At 42.9% G+C, this 20,787-nt stretch overlaps 1 protein-coding gene across 2 annotated transcripts in view; it reads right to left on the bottom strand.

Moving 5' to 3' along the window:
* Positions 1-557, bottom strand: part of PPP2R2B (protein phosphatase 2 regulatory subunit Bbeta) — a 445,379-nt gene extending 444,822 nt beyond the window's left edge. Inside the window, exons 1-2 of one of the 2 annotated variants that reach the window (XM_032404428.1) lie at positions 326-557; positions 128-205 (exon numbers count right to left, since the gene is read on the bottom strand). In XM_032404428.1, coding sequence (XP_032260319.1) covers positions 128-205; positions 326-534 — 287 coding nt within the window. In that variant the 5' untranslated portion in view covers positions 535-557. The remainder of the gene's footprint in view (positions 1-127; positions 206-325) is intronic. The other variant, XM_032404431.1, reaches the window with a different exon arrangement.
* Positions 558-20,787: the final 20,230 nt, after the last annotated feature.

Raw genomic sequence — 20,787 nt, 5'->3', positions numbered from 1 at the left:
GCTCAGAAGGCTATTCTGGGATGTGTGGGACCTTACATTCATGGACGCACGGATGAATGTTTTCGAATCTGGAACCAGCACAAACCCCCAAGGAGGCAAGGAAAAGAGGAGAGGAAGCTTCTCCTACCTTCTGTGGCTCCAATCTCGATGGTGCCTTTCACTTGGCTGAAGCACCATAGTGTGTCCTGGGTGAGCACCCCAATTCCTGAAAGCAACACAAGGAGACACTTCAGGTTAGGTAAGAGGTCCCTGTTGTCCTTAAAAGGCCAACAGGGAAGGAGACACATCGTGGAAGCTATGCATTTCTAAAAGGAGGCTTGCACACCAGGTATCATCCCGTTGGAGAGGAGAACCCAAGGAGCGCGGGGAGAAGGACCGGTCTGTGAGCAGCGCGTCCTGCTGTGAATCACGGCTCTGTCCCCTCCATCTGACCACGCCGCCACGGGGACTGTGGAGCAATTGGAGTTGGTCCCTTCTGGGCCCCTGGCAGCATCCTAGCGCGGGCCTGCACCCTGTGTGACTGCCCCTTTTCATGGGAATACTAATGCTTTCGATTGTTTTCCTTCTCTCGTGGTGGGGAGGAGAAAGAGGCAGTTCTTTAGAGGGGAGCGAGGAAAAGAAAGACAACTTTTTTTTTTTTTTTTTTTTTTTAAACTGGTTTCCCAGCTCTCCCAGCTGAACGGCCAGTAAGGGGTCAGATACTGAGAACTTGCGTCTCTCTTGTTCACTTCTTGACTGCTTGCCAAAGTCTGAGCTGACTGCAGAGGAGAGGAAAGCAAAAACAGGTTGGGGTTGGGGCAGGGCGGGGGAGGGGGCGGCTGACAGCACTGTGGAGTCAGTGCTGACAAATGTGACCTACTTTGTTCCATGGGGATTTCTGTCTCAAATGCGAACTGAACCTTTGGTGGGGGAGGGGTTAAATTTTCTGGCTTTTCTGGCTTCTGGTTTCTGCAAATATATGTATCCAATACGAATGCAAATGCTAATATACCGACTAACATATTTATTAACATATATATTCAAATCAGAAAAGTCCTTTTCAGAGCACTTCTGAATTGCAGTGGTGCCAGTTTGCTTCTCGACAGCCGGGCTGTTCCCGTCAGTTTGACTAGGTTTTAAAGTTAAGAGGAATATTTCATCGTCAAATTTTGGGAGAGGCTATCAATTTAAGAATGATTATATGAGTAGGAAAAAAAAAGCAAGTATCAAAACCAACTAACCTTTTAAAAACACACACAAAACTCAGTAGCCATCCCCAATGTCGGTAAAGGAATTTCCCTGAACTGAAACCTTCACTCCCTCAGCCACATGACAGGAGGGCAGGACCCCACAAGGTTTTCTCACTGGGGGTGACCTCACATTTGCAGGAAGCTGCGTAGGGTCACTACGAAGAGCACACATCTGAGGCGCCTGGGTGGCTCAGTCGGTTAAGCGTCTGCCTTCGGCTCAGGTCATGGTCCCAGGGTCCTGGGATCGAGCCCCGCATCGGGCTCCCTGCTCGGCGGGAAGCCTGCTTCTCCCTCTCCTTCTGCCCTCCCCCGCCCCCTGGGCTTGTGTGCTCTCTCTCTCTTAAATAAATAAAATAAATAAAATCTGCTTGAGAGTCTGCTTGAGATTCTCTCTCTCCCTCTCCTTTGCCCCTCCCCCATCTCAAATAAATAAATAAATCTTTAAAAAAAAAGTGCTTAACCCAATCAAGCAACTTAATAAAGGATGATATTGTTACTACTGACAAAGATTCTAAAATAGTCAATCGTGAAAAAGAAGAACATTGGCTGAGAAATGTTCAGTTAGTGGCTACAAGGCAGGTACCGTGCTAAGCACTTTACATAGATGATCCCATCCTCACCCAGATAATAAGGAGGGTACTATTTTAACCCCATTTTACAGCTGAAGAAACAGAGACCCAGGACAAGTTGGTAACTCATCCGAGGTCATACCTAGAACACGGCAGAGCTGGGATTTCTGCCCAGGCTGTCTGAATCCCAATCTCCCAGTGTGCTGAGCTCAGCCTGCACATTTAACAGTTAGGGCTCTGAGACCCAGAGAGCCTGCACAGCTTCAACCGGAGTCGCATTTGGAGGGCTGAGCTGGAATCCAGTTTCCCATGTCGATTATTAGAATCCTTGTCTCCTTTAAGGCTACACGGGGTTAAAATTTCCCAATAAAATTAATACCTGGGAGAGAGAAAGGAAGGTATTTGGCAGCATTTGTTAGGTGCTACTGCTGATCCTTTTTGTACGTCTAGCTCTGGCCTGGGATTTCAGCATCAGGCATTCTCTGATAAGTTCTTCCTCTTCCTGTGAGCTCTCACTGGCCCCCTCTAAACTGTCAATCCTGCTGTTGAAGCTGTGACTCCCTCAGTTCTTAGGGAACATCAGCTACTGATGAGGGTCATCCTGACTTTGGTCCCTGCACAGTTCCTACAGTTCCTAAATCACTAGTTAGGACTCTGGGTGTAGATACCGTACTCATCACAGAACCTGTAAAGTAAGCAGACACACACACACACACACACACACACACACACACACACACACACCCAAGGCAGACAGATGAGCCTATGTATAGGGATTCTCATTGCTTCAGGGAATTTTAGCTTCAGAAGGAAACTTGCCTCTGTGTGAAACCAGCTTATTTCACATTTGAAAAATCAAGTTATAGAAAATTACCAACTTGCTATGAGTCACAGAGGAATCATGTGACCAATTCCCTGTCTGTGACAGATCTGACCATCACCCCTAGATAGGTTGCCTGGGGCTGTGAGTTCCATTGATTGGAGCTCAACTGATTAGTAGGAGAAATAAGGCAGCCAAAGCTTTTGTCAGTTTTCTTGTCCAGGGCAGTCTTTGATTGGACCCAGTTTCTGTCTTCCACCAAGGTCATCGCCAAATGATGCCATCAATGATCTAAAGAGAGTTTGGGCCATGCCATCTCTGTCCTATAAGTGCCGAAGAGCAGGTGAAAACTCAAATGCCAAATGGGTTAGGATGGACGTGTGAAAAGCTGGTCAGGAGTAGGAGACTCAGAGGAGCAGACACTTGATGTGAGTCCGTGGTCGGCTCTGGAAAGGTAGGATGGTGGACCCTGGAGGACCCAGGCCTTGTCTAAAGGGGGCAGCAGCTACTCAGATCCAGCTGAAAACTTCCATGGAGGATTCCAGCCTAGTTTTATCTAATTGGCTTTTTCCAAGAGAAGCCAGAAATCAGGATTATTATGTGAAAACTCCAAATTTTTAAATGACGTCAGTCAATTCAAATTAGAACACTATGTGGCTCACCCAACACAGGGCAAACACATCACATCTGCTGGCTGAATATGGTCTTTGTGCCACCAGTTTGCAAACCTCTGGCTAGAGAATATTTGAGCTAAAAGACACCTTAGAGAATACACTGCTCATCTTTACCATCTGGCAGATCAGGAAGCAAAGCCCCAAAGCGAGAAAGAACTCCCAACACGGTGGAGTTACTTTATCTGCAGACTTAGGACTCTAAGGTTACAGTTCTAATTCTTATACCAGATTTCCTTTTACCTCCAAGCCACCACCCATGGTGATGGTTTAGTGAGATTTCTGTCTAGATTTAATGAATGCTCTTCAGGGAAGTGTATTTGATTGCTAAAGTGGATGACCGAGAGAATTAAGTCGACATAGTGAGGAAGGAAAATTTGTTTCTCTTAAATTACAGACCTTGACAGCTTCCCTAAACGCCGGTGCCAAATGACACTCCAGTTGCTATGGTAACGGTGTCAATAAGCAACATTCTCTACCAGGAAGCTGACGCACATACAGTAGCTAACCGTCTTGGAAGATGCTCATTCCTCTCTCCCCACAGCTAGGGCTCAGGAAGGTCCCAAGTCTCCTCTACTGAAAGGCCAGGAGGTCCACCCGCTGAAGGCATACACCTGTCTTCCTCCTAGGATCATGTAATAGCTGATTTCTGAATCTGGTCAGACCTTGGAGATCATTTGATCCAATTGCCTCATTTGAAAGCAGAGGACACTGAGGCACAGAGAGGGCATGGCCACGCAGGGGGCTGACAGCAGCTTTGGAGCCAGATCCAGAGCTTCTACGCCCAGCACAGGCTCTTCTCCTTGTTCTGCCCCAGCAGGGCCCTTCAGAGTCGAGGCTGGCCTTTGTACTTCCTCTCCTGTGCCAACTCGGCTGCGTGAATACAATGAACAGAGCGTGTGACACACAGCAAATAAAGCTCCTTATTGATGGGAGGCCACTGTAAAGAGTTGTTTTCATGGACTTGGCATCAGCAGTGTGCTCCTCTCTGCAGAGAGAGGGAGAGACACAGAGAGGTGATCCTTGCCCAGAGAAATTTTTTCTGAGAAGAATGTGTTTTGAAATTGGCTATGATATAAGCTGTAGATGTGCATTCAACTACTTAGAAGGAGCCCACAATTACGCAATCCCCTCTGAGTGTGTTGTTATGATACCATGAGAACTGAAGGCAGGCACTCAGGATGAATGGCTATCTTGATAAAATACCAGCTCCAACTTGGTGTAAAAATCTTTCTATTGAAGACGCCAGATTTCAAAGAGAAGAGACACAGCTGCACCAGAGACAGTGACAAACAAGGGCATTCCGTCTGAAAGTAATAAAAGAGAGACTTTCATTTTTTCACTCCCTATCTCACTGCCTCGTATATCGCTCAGTTTTAGCAGCTGCTATTGTGTTTAGCAAAGACTGGTTACTTCTACGTCCCCAAGTTCACAGCGAGCTCATGAAAAATAGAAGCAAACAGCAAAAGTAGATAGGTCAGATTTTTCAATTGAATGTTTCCCTTTCTTTGCACCAAAATGAATCAACCATTAGAGATATTACAGTGAAATCATCATTGAACTGAACCCGCTGTATTTAATTCACTGGATGAATCCAAATGACAGTCAAGCAAATCGTTAACTGGCTAAACTGTTTCAACAGTCCATCTGATGATGGAAGAAAGAAAGGAAGTGGAAGAAAGTGGCTACTTTGACTGATTAATAGGAAAGTATAATCAACAGGGATGCATGGAGGTGATCTGACACATGAGTGAGGAAATCTTGGGCTGTCTGTGACACAGTGCAGCTACTCATTCTTTATCACTTTCTTGATCCTGCATCCTCAGAATTCATTTGTTGAACAAAGAAAAGGAGTTTTACCCTCTCAAATAAGTAATAATGCCACAAGATGCCTCACTGGAAACTTCACTCTATTTTTTTTTTTAATTCAAGTTAGCTAACACACAGTGTAATATTAGTTTCAGGAGTAGAATTTAATGATTCATCACTTACATATAACACCCAGTGCTCATCACAACAAGTGCCCTCCTTAATCCCCATCACCCATTTAGCCCATCCCCTGCCCACCTCCCCTCCAGCAACCCTCAGTTTGTTTTCTATGATTAAGAGCAAAATAAGTCAGTCAGTGAAAGACAAATATCATATGATTTCACTCATATGTGGAACTTAAAAAACAAAACAGATGAACGTAGGGGAAGGGAAGGAGAAATAAAGTAAAATAAAAACAGAGAGGGCGGCAAAGAGTAAGAGACTCTTAAATATAGAGAAACCTCACTATTTTACAAAACAAAGGAAATGGAGGTGTCGAACATCCTCAAGAAGAGTGATGTAAGTATTTGTACGTTAGATACCAAAAAAGTAAGACGACAGTTGTTACTTCTCACCCAATGCACCCTATCCTGTCAACCTATTTGTGTCTTTAGAGCTAAAGTGTGTTTCCTGTAGGCAGCATATACGTGATTTTTTTTTTATTCAATCTGAAAATCTCTGCCTTTGAACTGGAGTGTTTATAACATTCACAGTAATTGTGCTTACTGAAATAAGTTTAAATCTATTATCTTGTTTCCTATTTGTTTTCCTCTAGGTTTTGTTTTCTTTCTCCACTTTTACTGCCTTCTTTGGGTTTATTGGATATTTTCATGATGTCATTTCATCTATTTTTTTTTTTATTATTGAGCTATACTTCTTAGTTTTGTTATTTTAATGTTTGCTAAAGGCTTTATGGTACACCTGACTTATCAGTCTGCCTTTTAGTGATTTTATACCACTTCATCCATAGATCAAAACCTTAAATAGTATATTTCCATTTCTCCTCTCCCAACTTCCATGATTTGTTCTTCCACAGTCTACTTTTATGTTATAAACCTCACACTTTATTATTTTGTTCAAATAGTCAATTATCTTTTATAGTGATTTAAATAACAATAAAAAAGCTTTCATTTTTACCATATGGTTACAACTTCTGGTGCCCTAAATGTCTTTCTGTACTTCTGTATTTCCACCTGGTATCATTTTCCTTCTGCCTGAAAACTTCCTTTAATATTTCTAATAGTATAGGTCTGCTGGATATGAATTCTTTCAGATTTTGTATGTCTGAAAATGTTTTTAAAGTATATTTTCATTGGGTATAGAATTCTAAGTTGACAAAGTTTTGTCCTTCAGTACTTTAAAGATGATGCTTCATTGTTTTCAACAAGATATCTGCTGTTAATTTTATCTTTATTCTTCTGTATATGTCTTTTTTCTTTTGGCTGCTTTTACATTTTCCCTTTATCTCTGGTTTTGAGCAGACTTTTATTTCTTCCATGTTTCAACTTAATTTTTGAATGCATGTAACAGAATTATAATGACTGTCTTAAAGCCCTTGTCTGCTAATTCTAACATCTGTGTCAATTCTGGATTAGTTTCAATTAATTTTCCTCCTCATTATGGGTTATATTCTCCTTCTCCTTTGCATGCCTGGTAATTTTTTATTGGATAACAGACCCTGTGAATCTTACCTTGTTGTGTGTTGTATCTGTGTATTTTCGTTTTCCTATAAATACATTTTTTATCTTTCTCCTGGGAGGCAATTAAGTTGAAAACAGTATGATCTCTTCAGGTCTTGCTTTTAAGATTTATTAAGCAGCACCAGAGCTCAATTTAGTTTCAGGCTAATTATTCTCACTACTGAGGCCACACCTTTCTGAGTACTTTGCACAATATCATGTGAATTATGAGGTTGCAGTTTGGCAGTTGGGAACAGGCACTATTCCTGGTCCTGTGTGGGCACTGGGTACTGTTCAATCTAATCCTCTTGGGTGGCCCCTATACTTTCTTCACATGTATACGCTCACTGATCAGCACTCTGCTGAGTACTTGATGTGGAGTCTCTCAACATTCCTGGAGTTCCCTTTCTGTGCATATCTCTTCTTTTCAGTTCCTTGTCCTATAAACTATAACTTCCTTGGTCTCTCTGACTCTCTGCTCCATATCCTCAACTCAGAGAATATTCTGGGATCTGCCTGGAGTCCTCTTCTCTATGCCATAGCCCGAGAAATCCCTCAAGGCAGTAAGCTGAAGCAATTATGGGGCTGATATTTTTTTTTTCCTGTCTGAGAGACCACTGTCCTTCATTGTCTTTATTGATATCTAAAATCACTCAAAAGCCACTGCTTCACTTATCTTATTCTTTGGTTATTTGTCACAGAAATGAGTGTACATGTAGTCCCTATTTATTCCATCTTGGTCAGAAGCAGAAGTCCAATAAACTAGAGCAACATTTTTTATAGGGTTTCTCCAGGTTTGAGGATCTTCCTTCAGTAGGTCTGCAATGAGCACTGAACTGATATTTGGACCAGGTTTATCTGTTCTCTTCACTTTTTTTTTTAACCATTGGATATTTTGTTCCATATAGCCAGTCATTAGTGGAAAAAAAGAAGAGAATTATACCAGGCTATGTTTACATTCCACAGCCCTTTGCCCTTCTATCGGGTGCTTTCAGAATTATTTTGCCAGCTAATGTTTCCAATCAATCAAAACACTCTTTGGTCTTAAGAAGTTCCTGGCTTCCCACTGCGGCATCCTATCATCCCTGTGACCTCAGCTGTGTCTATCCAGCATACCACTCCCTCAGACCATGTTTTCTGAAAAAGGCAGTGTTAACCAGTGAAATCAATTATTCTAAACAATGGATTACTATTTTATTACTTATAACCAACAGCACTGTAAGGGATTCTTTAAAAAATTCTTACAGAATTCCTGAGAGCAGAAATTTAAGTCACCATAGAAGACTATTTCTAAAGACAATGAGTATTTTGATTCTTAGTCTATCACACTAGGCAGGTGATCAGAATCTTACTCATATGAAACTAACTTTGAAATTACATGCACCATCAAAACCATTTATGATATATTTCCGGCTTCCAACAAGATTATTGTTTTTACACCAAAACCCACTTCTAGGGGCACCTGGGTGGCTCAGTAGTTGGGCATCTGCCTTCGGCTCAGGTCATGGTCCCAGGGTCCTGGGATCTAGTCCCACATCGGGCTCCCTGCTCGGCGGGAAGCCTGCTTCTCCCTCTCCCACTCCTCCCGCTTGTGTTCCCTCTCTCGCTGTGTCTCTGTCAAATAAATAAAATCTTAAAAACAAAAACAAAAACAAAAACAAACAAAGCAGCAGACTCTGTCTCCTCAGATAGCTTATCATTCTCTCTTCCATTCGGTATCTTTACTTTGTACTTATGGCAAAGTGGTGTGTCAGGAACTTGCCTATGTCATATCCATCTGTTCCTTCCGTGTATTAACAGATTCTCCTGTTTAAACAACAAAAACAAAAATACTTGTAATCTCAGACCCCCTTGCAGCTAGATTTGCCCATATAACTCTTAACTGCTTCCACTCGGAGTATATGGAAACATTTTTGGTTTCATGATCCACCTGCTGCTTTTCTCCCACTTACCAGGGCTCCACTTTTTTCCTTTCTGAAACAGTGTGTGATGACAGGAGCTCCTGCAGCCTTCTGGCAGCCCAAAGACAGAGGATCAAAGAGACCTTGACCCTGGTATTTTCAAGCCACTGAACCAACACAGCAACTGTCTGTCTCTGACTTTTCATGGCAGAAAACAAAACAAAATAAAACAAAAACTTGATTTGTGGGAGCTACTCTTTATTCAGTTACAGCTGAATCTAATCCTCCATACACAAATGGGAAAGAGGATGTTATCTCTGCATAATTACACAATAATTTTTATTTCTTTCACAATAAAAACCCAAGAGTCATTTTTAGATTTTAAGAGGTAAATCAGTTCAGGACAATCCATTTTACTCATCTTCTGGCTCACTACTTTCAACCATTAGCCGAAATGTCAAGCAACAAAACACAGCACTACGTTATAACTCTATTTACACCTCAGTTTATAGACTGAATTCTTCAAGGGCAAGACCTGTGTCTTATTTATCTTTTCACCTTTAGAACTTAAAAAACACCTCTTGGCACCTATTAAAAGATCAGGAAGTGATTGTTTAATTGAATTAGAATAGAAGGAGAAGAAGCTCTTTACTCTCGTAGTGGAAGCTCTTCCCAAAGAATAAAAACCAGACCTCAGATACATGGTATGAGACGCAAGCCGAAGGGAGCCAGAATATGGGGCCAGCTCTTTGTCACCGTACCAGCGCCACGCCCCCTATAACACAGGGAACATCATCGACTCTACAAGGACAGAAGTGTCTTCAGCATCCTAAAGAAAAACATCTTGCAAAAAAGAAGACTTGATAGATGATTTAGCAAATACTCCTCCGTTTCCAGCATTTCTTGTCTATAACGACATTTCCCCAAAGAAGGCAACGTATTAAAAAAAGAGTTGTCATATTTACTGCACTGCTTCCCTTAAACTGGATAGTGAATTATAAAGCATAAGTGGCAAAAAGCCAAATGATGCCTGCTCATTTAATTTTGTTTTCTCCTGTGCCAATTATTGACCCATTGATTGCCTTGGATCTGGCAGGAATGGTTTCCTCTGGCCCACAGGGTCTGAGACCAACGGCAGGCAACCAGTACCGGCTGAAACTAGATTTCTTCTCAGGCTTGTACATAAAGGTTAGACAAGTTTCCCAGGCATGAAACTCCTGAATCTTGAGTCTCTGACAAATGAAACCGTCTGAGTATGAGATCATACTTTTGCTTCAAGGCTTCCAAGCCCATATTTGGGCTTGTATTGCTGTGATGGAAAAGACAAACAGAACACGACCCAATGGGAGCAAGAAATTTTGATGGTGAAAATTGTTTTGTAATTTTATACACTGGACACCATTCTCTTCAAATCCATAGGACTGCAAAGCTAAGAAAGATCACTCACAGTGTAGAGCCTTGAGAATTTTGAATAGGTCAGGAAAAGCAGACTTGAAAAGCCCAGTTTTCCTCCAGTCGGGGGGATGGATTTACAATGGGGATTTTCAAATGAAGGCTGAATTTGCAACCATTCATTTCCACATGCACGCCTAGGCCACCTGATAAATAATACATTTGTATTATGTTTATGAAACATGCAAATGGAGTCCAATTTGCAAATAAATGCCTTGAAGAATTTTTTACAACTTCAGAGGTAAGTAACTGAATCCTAGGATTCTCTAGTCTTATTTGTGAGGTTTTTATTTGATTTTGTAACAGCTGCCATAAATTCAATTAAACTCTATGGCAAATGAAATTTTGGTTGTTTTTTTTTTCCTGCTGAAAGAAGAAAATGATCAAAAAGTTGGTAAGATGGGAAGCAATAAGCCCATCTGCAAACAGGGAAATCAAACAGCGCCACATCAAAATGCGAAGGAGGGAAATCCAGTCAGCTAAGCAGGTACAGCCTTACTTATTATCCTTGTCCTTCACCCCTCCCCCCATTCTCAACATTCTTTCCTGCTATGGAAAAAAGCAGATGCAATTAGAGTCTGCCAAGTGAGAAGCAACAATAATGCTCTGACAGCAAACAGAAAGGGAAAGCGAAAACTCGCAATCTGCGGCCATAGAAAATACTGCAGGGGATGGACATTTGAATGTGTTCCAGGATCCTAGGGCAGCCCCTGGCAGCCACCCAGAGCACAGGAGGTAAGCATGCCCAATACTGGCTTCTTGTAAACTGAAGCGACAATTCCGCCTGACGTGTATACCCATGGAGATACGCACATGTAGCAAGAACGTGCGTACAGAAATGGAAAAACATGACTGCTGAATTCCCTTTACACGTTACACATGTTCTGTGGCCCTGCAGCCACTACGGTTGAGGCTCCGCTTCGTGCTTGGCCCAAGAGAAGCACAGATCACATGGTCCCCACAACAGCCCCATGGGTTAAGTGATTATAAGTAAAAAAAATTTTAAGCATGGAGAGGTGAAGGGGCTTGCCCAAGGTCATATGGCTAAGTGTGACAAAGCTACTATCGGAAATCGGGTCTGATGAGCCTAAACTCAGGCTTCCCACCTCTTTTCTTCTCCAGTTAGGTGCCAATGTTGTGAAAAGCAGATGGTATTTCTGCGACCCCAATTCTACCCTATGTGTATGATGGAAGCTTGCTGGTTAAAAGGCATCTCAGTGTTCCTTTGGTAAATAAAGGATTCATTAGTAAAGGTAAATTAGTAAATTCAGATTTTTCTTTACACACACGCCAAGTACAGAAGGCAGCAGAGAGAGGGGCATAAGAAAGGAAACACAGAAATCAACTATTGGGACTTCACCAAGATAAAAAGCTTTTGCACCACAAAGTAAACGGTAGACAAAATCAAAAGACAACCTGCAGAATGGGAGAAGATATTTGCAAATGTCTTATCAGATAACAGGTTAGGATCCAAAAATCTATAAAGAATTTCTCAAACTCAACACCCAAATAACAAATAATCCGGTCAAGAAATGGACAGAAGACGTGAACAGATATTTCTCCAAAGAAGACATACAAATAAATGGCTAACAGACACACAAAAAAATGCTCAGTGTCACTCGGCATCGGGGAAATACAGATCAAAACCACAATGAGATCCCACCTCACACCAGTCAGAATGGCTAACATGAACAAGTCAGGAAACAACAAATATTGGCGAGGATGTGGAGAGAGGGGAACCCTCTTACACTGCTGGTGGGAATGCAAGCTGGTGCAGCCACTCTGGAAAACAGTATGGAGGTTCCTCAAAAATTTTAAAATAGAGCTACCCTATGATCCAGCAATTGCACTACTTACTAGGTGTTTATCCAAAGGATACAAACGTAGTGACCCAAAGGGGCTCCTGCACCCCAATGTTTTTAGCAGCAATGTCCACAATAGCCAAACTGTGGAAAGAGCCCAGATGTCCATCCAAAAAGATAAAGAAGATGTGGTATATATATACAATGGAATATTACTCAGCCATCAAAAAATGAGACCTTACTATTTGCAATGACGTGGATGAGACTAGAGGATATTATGCTAAATGAAATTAGTCAATCAGAGAAAGACAATGATCATACGCTCTCCCTCATATGTGGAATTTAAGAAACAAAACAGAGGATCATAGGGGAAGGGAGGGAAAAATGAAATAAGATGAAATCAGAGAGGGAGCTAAACCGTAAGAGACTCTTAACTATAGGAAACAAACTTAGGGTTGCTGGAAGGGGGCTGGGCGCTAGGGTAACAGGGTGATAGGCATTAAGGAGGGCATGTGATGTAATGAGCACTGGGTATTATATGCAACTGATGAATCACTAAACTCTAACTCTGAAATTAATAATACACTATATGTTAATTGAATTTAAATAAAATAAAATTTAAAAAAAAGAAAGGAAACACAGTTTACTTTTTCATGACCTGAATTTCTCCCCTCATGCTTGTTCTTTCAGGTAACATAGCTCCCAACCTCTTTTCTGGTTGGAGCCCAGGCTGCTAGAAAGCGTCTCCTGAACCAACTAGGTGCGGGGAGAGCCCCACAACAATAGACAACATGGTTCACCTGCTGAAACAATTGCACTGAATTAGATTCAGGATCATCATCAGGGAGAGGAGCTGCAAAGGGAGAGGTCACTCTGCAGGGCATACGCTACTTTCTGTCTCCTAGAGCTTTGTGCAAAAGAAGATGTGTCAATCGTAAATAACAGGAAGGACAGCTACAAAGGAAGGAAAGACGAAGTGAGCAGAATTTCATTGGAATTGGGCAATTTCTCCGAGCTCTAGGGCTGGTACGATGCTATTTTCTTACGGCATCATTTATTCACCTAATAAAGTGTTCAACAAATATTTATTGAGGACCAGCTATGTTCAAGGCTGTGGAGATATGAAAAGCAAGGTAGCTTTTCTCATGAAACTGACATTCTAGGAGATGGGAAGATACACAATGAATAAATGTATAATTGGTTAAGTTGTGGTAAGTTCTGTAAAGCAGAAAGAAGCTGCTGAGGGAGGATAAAATCTACAGGGGAAACTAGTTTATGTAAGGTCAGGGAAGTCCCCTCTAACAAAGTGACATCACTAAGCCAGTGACACAGACAGCTAGGAGAGGTCATTCCAGGGACAGGGAACAGACTGCAAAATCCCAAAGTGCTAGGGGCACCTGGGTGGCTCAGTCGTTAAGGGTCTGCCTTAGGCTCAGGTCATGATCCCAGGGTCCCGGGATCGAGCCCCGCATCGGGCTCCCTGCTCCTCGGGAAGCCTGCTTCTCCATCTCCCACTCCCCCTGCTTGTGTTCCCTCTCTCGCTGTGTCTCTCTCTGTCAAATAAATAAATAAATAAAATCTTTAAAAAAAAAAAAATCCCAAAGTGCTCCGTGTGTTCGGGGAACATTAAGAAAATACCGTGGGACCACAGCCGGAGGCAGGCAACAAGGACAGAGAGGCCATGCTGGTGGGCAGATCAGATAGGGCTGAAACACTTAGGATACTGTAAGGACTTTAACTTAAACTCTGAATGAAAGGAGAAGTCAATGAAGAGATTTAAGCAAAAAAGTCACTTGGGCTACTGTATAGAATGTAAGAGTGAAAACCGTAACACAGCCAGTTAGGAGGCTAGTGCAATAATCCAAGGGAGAAATAGACCAGACTGGGAGCAGGGCAGGTTGTGAGAGTGTTGTGTGCTGGGCATGCAAAGACAGTGACAAAGGGGGACACCAAGATATCTTTGGCCTAAGTGACTGGAAGAATGGAGTTATCATTAACTGAGATGGGGAGGAGGAGAATGGGAGGTGTTTTGTAGGTGTTACGCTTCGATGCCCACTAGTTATTAAAATAGGCATTACATACCATCCCCTGCCATTGTTGTGACTCCTAACTCTGTGACAAAGCTATCTTATTTAATAGGATGGGTGAATTTTATTGACATCCATTTTCCCCACTGGAGTGTGGTCTCTTGAGAGCAGTGACTCTGTCTGTCCATCCCCACTGTGATCCTAGCACCAAGCACAATGCCAGCACTTGGTAACTAGTGAATGGGTGAGTGGAAGAAAGTGTGAAGGAGTCAGTCCTCCCAATACCAACGTGCGGTAGGATCTGGGCCAATGAAAACTTCCGGTCAGAGAGCCAAAACGCCGCACCAGCGGAATGACCCACGAGGACATGATTGCAGTGCCTTCTCTTTCCTTTGGCTCAAATCATAGCTTTACTTCATTTTAAGATGATCAAATGCTGATTTTTTTTTTTTTTTTACTATTACAGAATTTAGGAAAATACAAAGGAAACACATTTCCAAAATACAATATCGTAGATTTATTTCCTCGATTTTAAATGCACCATGGCTGCCCCAACTCAAGTTTTCCATATATATCAACTTGAAAATTCATTCTGGGGTTGCTCCCTGGTCTCACGCAACCCACCAGAACATCCCAGTCATGCAGTTTTGTGCCTCTGACATCACACCCTGAAACATTCATCCAAGTGCTAGCTTTCTCTTCAGTCAGGGCAGGTGGTGGCCCACACTTTAGTGCCAGAAAGAACCTGCAACCCAATCCCCAAGATAAGCTGAACTTCGTGCGTTAAATTCCACAACTAAGAGGTTTTTCTCTGCACTCACCTTCCCTTTTCAAAAAGCCTTTAATAGGATGGGTTAAGAAATGAATCCATTATTTTCTATTCACGTGTTATCAGACTAGAATGATCTCTGTGTGAACCAATGCACCTGGGAAAGGACGGTTCTCTAAGGGCATCGAAGACTGAACTTTGTGGGGGTCCTGAAGAGGCAGCGAGGGTGGCTAAGAGAGATCTCACCACTTCCCCACTTGGCAGTTTGGGGAACAAAAGATCCAGGTATTCGGCAGCCAACAGTATGAGCGCTGGTGTTTTAAAAGCCCTCCATCCTGCTACACAGAGGTGAGGGTAAAGGAGTAAAGCCTTAACTATGGTAGATACCCCCGCCCAACCTTTATCTGAGAAAAACTGTCCCACGGTCAAATAAGTTGGGGGCATTCTTCTTATCATGTCCCTTCCTTCAATATTTACAATGGGCATCATTAGCAGGTTAGAGGCTGGAAGAAGTCTTATATTTTAGAAGTCTGTTTAACCTTGTTTAATATAGCATTTTTACAAGCGTTATTTTTATTTGTTGGGAACATAACTTACAAGAGACGGAGCTGACTCACCTTACCTGGAAGTTGACGGCAGGAAAGAAAGGAGGCCGCTCGACACCGCACAGTGCAGTCTGTGAGCAGGTTCAACAGACCCAAGCTCAAATCCTCCACTAAACTAAGCTGCTGGCTTTGTGGCTCAGGGAATTACTTAACCCCTCTGTGCCTCTGTAAATGGAAGATCTAATTTGTGTTTACTTCTAATGCATGTAAAATATTTTGATATGGAATCAATAGTAAGGAGGCTTTTATAATCTGGGCTCGTCTTATTCTGCCTTCACCTTTGGTGAGCTCTCTGGGTTAAGAACAGCCAGCAGCTAACAGCAAGGGCTCTGGATGAAGAGCGATTTACTTCGAATCCTGGCTCTGCTGTTCACTAGCTGTGTGGTCTTGGGCAAGTCATGTGACCTCGCTGAGCCTCAGTTTCCTTATCTATGAAACAGAGCTATTGGGAGGATAAAAATAATAAAGCACATACAAGGTCCAGCCAAGGACAGTACAGAGTAAATGGCACAGTAAAAAGCTGTTACAAGTGTTCTGGTTTTTATTTCCTGTCTCCTCGCTTTCCATCTCCGGCTTGACTATGATCTGTCTCCTTAATCCCTAAGCACATCTGATCCTGACACCAACACTGCCTACACTGGGATCTCCCAAGTGGCTCCCCTACCCCCATTCCTAAACTGTAGCTTCCTCCTTGGGGCGACTGGTGCTTGTAATTTACTTCCAGATCCCTGGCCCAGCTGCAGGGAAGGAGAACAGACAATGATTTCTTTTCCCACAGCCTCCCACGCATTAGTTTTCCCTGCATGTCTGACGTTTGACTTCTAACTCCCCTCAGGCTGTGATTACTCAGGCAAAGTGAAGTGGACAGATGGAACAATTATTTGGAAAGCTCAGCCAATGGAAAACAACACAAAAAGATAGAAAAAGAAAACCCTACACCAAACCTTGCTGTTGAGGGGAAAGAGTTTAATTGCTTTAAATTATTCTTATTGCCTGCCAGCATCGATTGCATTTTCCAGGTGATTGCTCAGCTCTCCCATTAGTGGGTCCGTGTAGAGAGATGATATCTTCTTAGATATTGGCACGGTGGGTAGCCCTCTCTGGAAACAATAGCTGTGTTTGGGCAAGGCTTGTCTATGCAGCAAATTTTTGTCAGGTGACTCCAGTCAACTCATTAACTTCCACAATAAACACAAGGCGTGTTGCCATATTGGGGAGAAAAGGGTCTCTGCGTGTAATAACAAATATCACTCTAGAATAAAGTAAACTTTAAAAATCTTGAATTTGAAAACCTTCTGAGAAGACTCTAATTCAGGTTTCACAGATATGGCACCCAACAACTCATGGGTTCAATTCCCAGCTCTGCCATACCTTTGTGGGGCCACTTAGTGTAAATTACTTAGTCTCCAGGCAGGCCTCCATTTCCTGGTCTCCTCCTGGGAGAGAACAGCACTTACTCGTAGTGCAATTAGAGGAAATAGTGATATATATATGCAGGACTTAGCCTGGTGTCTGCCACATGGCAAATCCCCAATAAACAGTGGCTGTGATTAATGAATTATTAGCAAACAGACTTATGCTTTGAGTTACAAAAGCTAAGGATGCAAAGCCTGGCACTCCAGATGATGGCAGCTCAGGCCTCATACTCTATAGGTTTTGAGCTCTTACTTGTCTGGTTCAATTCATAGACTTCTCCAGTTTCCAAATCTTTGATGCACATTTCCGTTCACAGAGAGTACTCATCTACCTGTATATACCTATACATACCTACATACAGGAGGAGACTTTCATGTAGTGTTTGGAGTCAATTATTCCCAAATACAATGAAAATTTGGTTCGATCCTGGCCTAACAGGGAGTAGAGATTGGCTGGGGAAGCTACAGCCTCTAATCAGACTTTTAAGGTGAAAATGACCTTCTGGGCCAGAGAGCAGAGTGTCTGCTTTGGCCTTCAATGGACACCATCCTTCCTCAACTTACGGAGGTGTGCCACATAATGTAAGGTCATACACGTTGTGTTTCAGATTTTCTGCTATTCTAGAAGAAAAAATCAAAGGCAAGCTTGGATGGTTTTAAGCCTAAATTTTTCTCATGTGTGCAACAGGGTCAGCCAAAGAGGTCCAAGAACTTTCCTGAAGGATGATAAAAAACATTAACTACTACATACTGAGTACTTAATAGATCAGGCACCATTCTGGATGTTTTACAGGAATTGTCTTATTTAATTTTCTTAGTTAATTCCTTCAACCATGTTCCTAGAAGGGAATCATTATTAAGTTTTATGTGTTAGTCAGGGTTCTCCAGAGAAACAAAATTAATATGAGAAAGAGACAGGGCGAAAGAAAGAGACAGAGATTGAGATTGATTATAGGAATTGGCTCACATGGTGATGAGGCTGAGAGGTCCTGTGATCTGCCATTTGCAAGTTGGAGACCGAGAAAGCTGGTGGTGTCATTCAGTCCAAAGGCTTGAGACCTGAGGGGCCAATGGAAGTCTCAGTCTGAGGAAGAAGGTCCAAGAACCCAGAGTGTCAATGTCCTAGGGCAGGAGAAGATGGAGGTCTGCACTCAAAGCAGAGAGTGAATTCACTCTTCCTTCACCTGTTCATTCTAGTCAGGCTCTCTGTGGATTGGATGATGCCCACCTGCACTGGGGAGGGTGATCTGGACTTGGCATACTGATGAAGACGCTACTCTCTTCCAAAGACACCTTCATAGACATGGCCAGGGCGTCCCCTCCTCCCTGTCAAGTTGATCTACAAAATTAACCATCACATAAGTCTACTCTGTAGATGAGAAACAGGCGTAGAGAGCAGAAGGGACTTGACCAGATGCCACGATTAGTAACTGGTAGCCTTTTTATTCCAGAACCAGAAGGCTTAATTGACTGCTCTATTGCGTTTTGCAACAGGTAGTTTCAATCTGGGAAAGAGGAGAAGCACCTGTTTTCCTAGAAAACACTTTGGTCTTGATTGGACCCACACAACCAACCTATGGCCACCTTGGAGGAAACCCAGACTTGCATCCCAGGTCTGTCTTCAATAACAATGACAAAGACAATTGATACTAATTCAACTGAGATAAAAATAACCACTATAATTTAGTGAACAAACACTTTATGGCGGCTACCAATCTCAGCACTTGAAAATTAACATAACAAACCACGAAAACTGCAGCTCTGGTATCTGCTCAGCCTGCATTTTGTGACTAACTCCACATTTGCCAGCTGTGGGGTTTTCAATAAGGCATTTGATCTCTCTCTCCCCCCAGTTCTCCTCACTATAAAAATAAAATCTGCTGTGAGAATTAAATGAGATAATGTGCAGTACACACACACGACCTAGAAAGCAGCAGGTCCCAACAAACGTTAGCATTACTATTATCCCTCCTCTACAAGATGAAGACACAAAGTCCCTCGGAGATGTGGATAAACCACCACTTGAGAGAGGCCACAAGACTGGCAGAGTCTGTACTCTGGGTCAGTTCCATCCTCTGACCAGATGGCTCTTTCCACCTGAGCAGAGACTCTAATACCCGGCCACACACCCGAAGCAACTAGGCGACTTGTTTAAAACCTAGGGTGTTTGCCCCCATCCTGGGGCTGGGCTGTTGCGGGGCCAGGTCGGAATCCACTGCTCCAGCTCCTACACTTCGTCCTTCTCCAGGTCCTCTCTCTCTCTCCCTCTCTCTCTCTCCCCACGTAGGGGATTATGGCTGTTAGCAGGACTGCAGAGAACCCGCCTGTCTTAGTGAGGGGGGCCATAACAAACACCAGAGACGGAGTGGCTTAAGCCACAGAAATTTATTTTTCATAGTTCTGGAGGCTAGAAGTCCAAGATCAAAGCGCCGGCATGGGTGGGTTGTGGTGAGAGCAGTGTTCCTGGCTTCTAGGTGGCCGCCTTCTCCCAGCTTCCTCACATGGTGGGGGCAGGGCAGAGCAAGCTTTCTGCTATCTCTCTTCCTGGGTCACTAATCCCGTCATGACGGCTTCTACTCTCATGGCCTCATCTAAATCTAATTACCTCCCAAAGGCCACATTTCTAAATATATCACACTGGGGGTTAAGGCTTTAATACACAAATTTTGGGGAGACATAATTCAGTCCATAGCACCTTCCTAATTAAGATGTTTTTTCTATCCCACTTCAACGGCAATAGTCTTATTGGCTGAGCCCTTGTTTGCTGGGCACTGTACCCAAAGGACTATTTATTTATATATTCATTATATATATTTATATATATATATGATTTATACTTGGTCTGCTTTCAGAAAAAAGAAGAGGTGCCTTCTGGAAGTTTAAAACCATCACAGGAAACACTGACAAGGACACATCCGTTTGCAGGCTACAGAAAAAAGGGCAACTTTCCCGGCCGTTAGTTGCATGCCCCGGTTGGTATCATGATTCACACAATGGTGGGCTTCTGCCCCTCTAGTCATGTTTTCATGCCCTCAGTCACTGTGGGAGTGAAACGTCTCTGCCCTCCCGGGTATTTGTTGCTGGGTACATTGACGGAGTCATCAGTCGGCTCTGGCCTTCGGGCACCTCAGCAGAAGCAAAAGGCAGCATCTTTGTCCTAAGTGATGACCTGAAAAACTCACATCTCCATGTTCCTGAAATAAAAATAATGCTGAGGATGGTAGCAACTTATCTCTACTAATTGCTGACTGTGTGCCCAGCATGATCCATTTCGTCCTCCCAGCAGCCCCAGGAGATGGGTACTATTCTACCCCTTTTTGCAGAAGTGGAAATTGAGGTTTAACGAGGCTCGAGGCCCGGTATGTTGCTCAAGGTCACACACAAGCCAATAAATTGGGGAGCCGTAAAGCCATGCACTTTCTGGCTTCAACCAGATTGTCTTCATCTCCTGAAATGTTCTCTCCTAGTGACTTCCCCTAAACACCTCGCTTAGGAATAGGGTGCCTTATTGGCCCAGTTTTTCACATCCTGGAGATGGGGTAAATACACAGGGGGCAGGGAGGGCGTGTCAGTCAACATGAAAGACCCCACCGTCACCGGTCTGGAGAATCAAGAGTGTAAAACAAATTCCCAGACCCAAACCTCATTACTGACAGTATTAAAACTAATTGCAAGAGACAGCCACCAAGATAGCTGGGCAATTACAAATCCAATTTAATGCATTTGCTCTGATTTTACTTGTCACGTGCTAGAGCTAGAATCAGAACCTAAAAATCGCAGTGAAGTTGGAAATGCTCATTAAGCAGGGGATCACAAATAAAGTAAAAAAGATAGAATTCAATTATATTTTGTCAGCATCACTTGGTAAGAGATGTTTGCAAACACCATTTCCCTGTTCGATGTGTATTTCTCACATAAACTGCGCTCCAGAAAGCATTCGAATTTAAAGAAAGGTGATGAGCCATTTCTCTGGCATTTGTGCCCAAACTTCTTTTGCAAAAATAATTCTCATGAAATGTAAATGCATAGATTAGGATGA

Source organism: Phoca vitulina, unplaced genomic scaffold, assembly GCF_004348235.1.
Source record: "Phoca vitulina isolate PV1807 unplaced genomic scaffold, GSC_HSeal_1.0 scaffold6, whole genome shotgun sequence".
Taxonomy (NCBI): Eukaryota; Metazoa; Chordata; class Mammalia; order Carnivora; family Phocidae; genus Phoca; species Phoca vitulina.
This window is presented reverse-complemented; position numbering and strand designations above follow the sequence as displayed.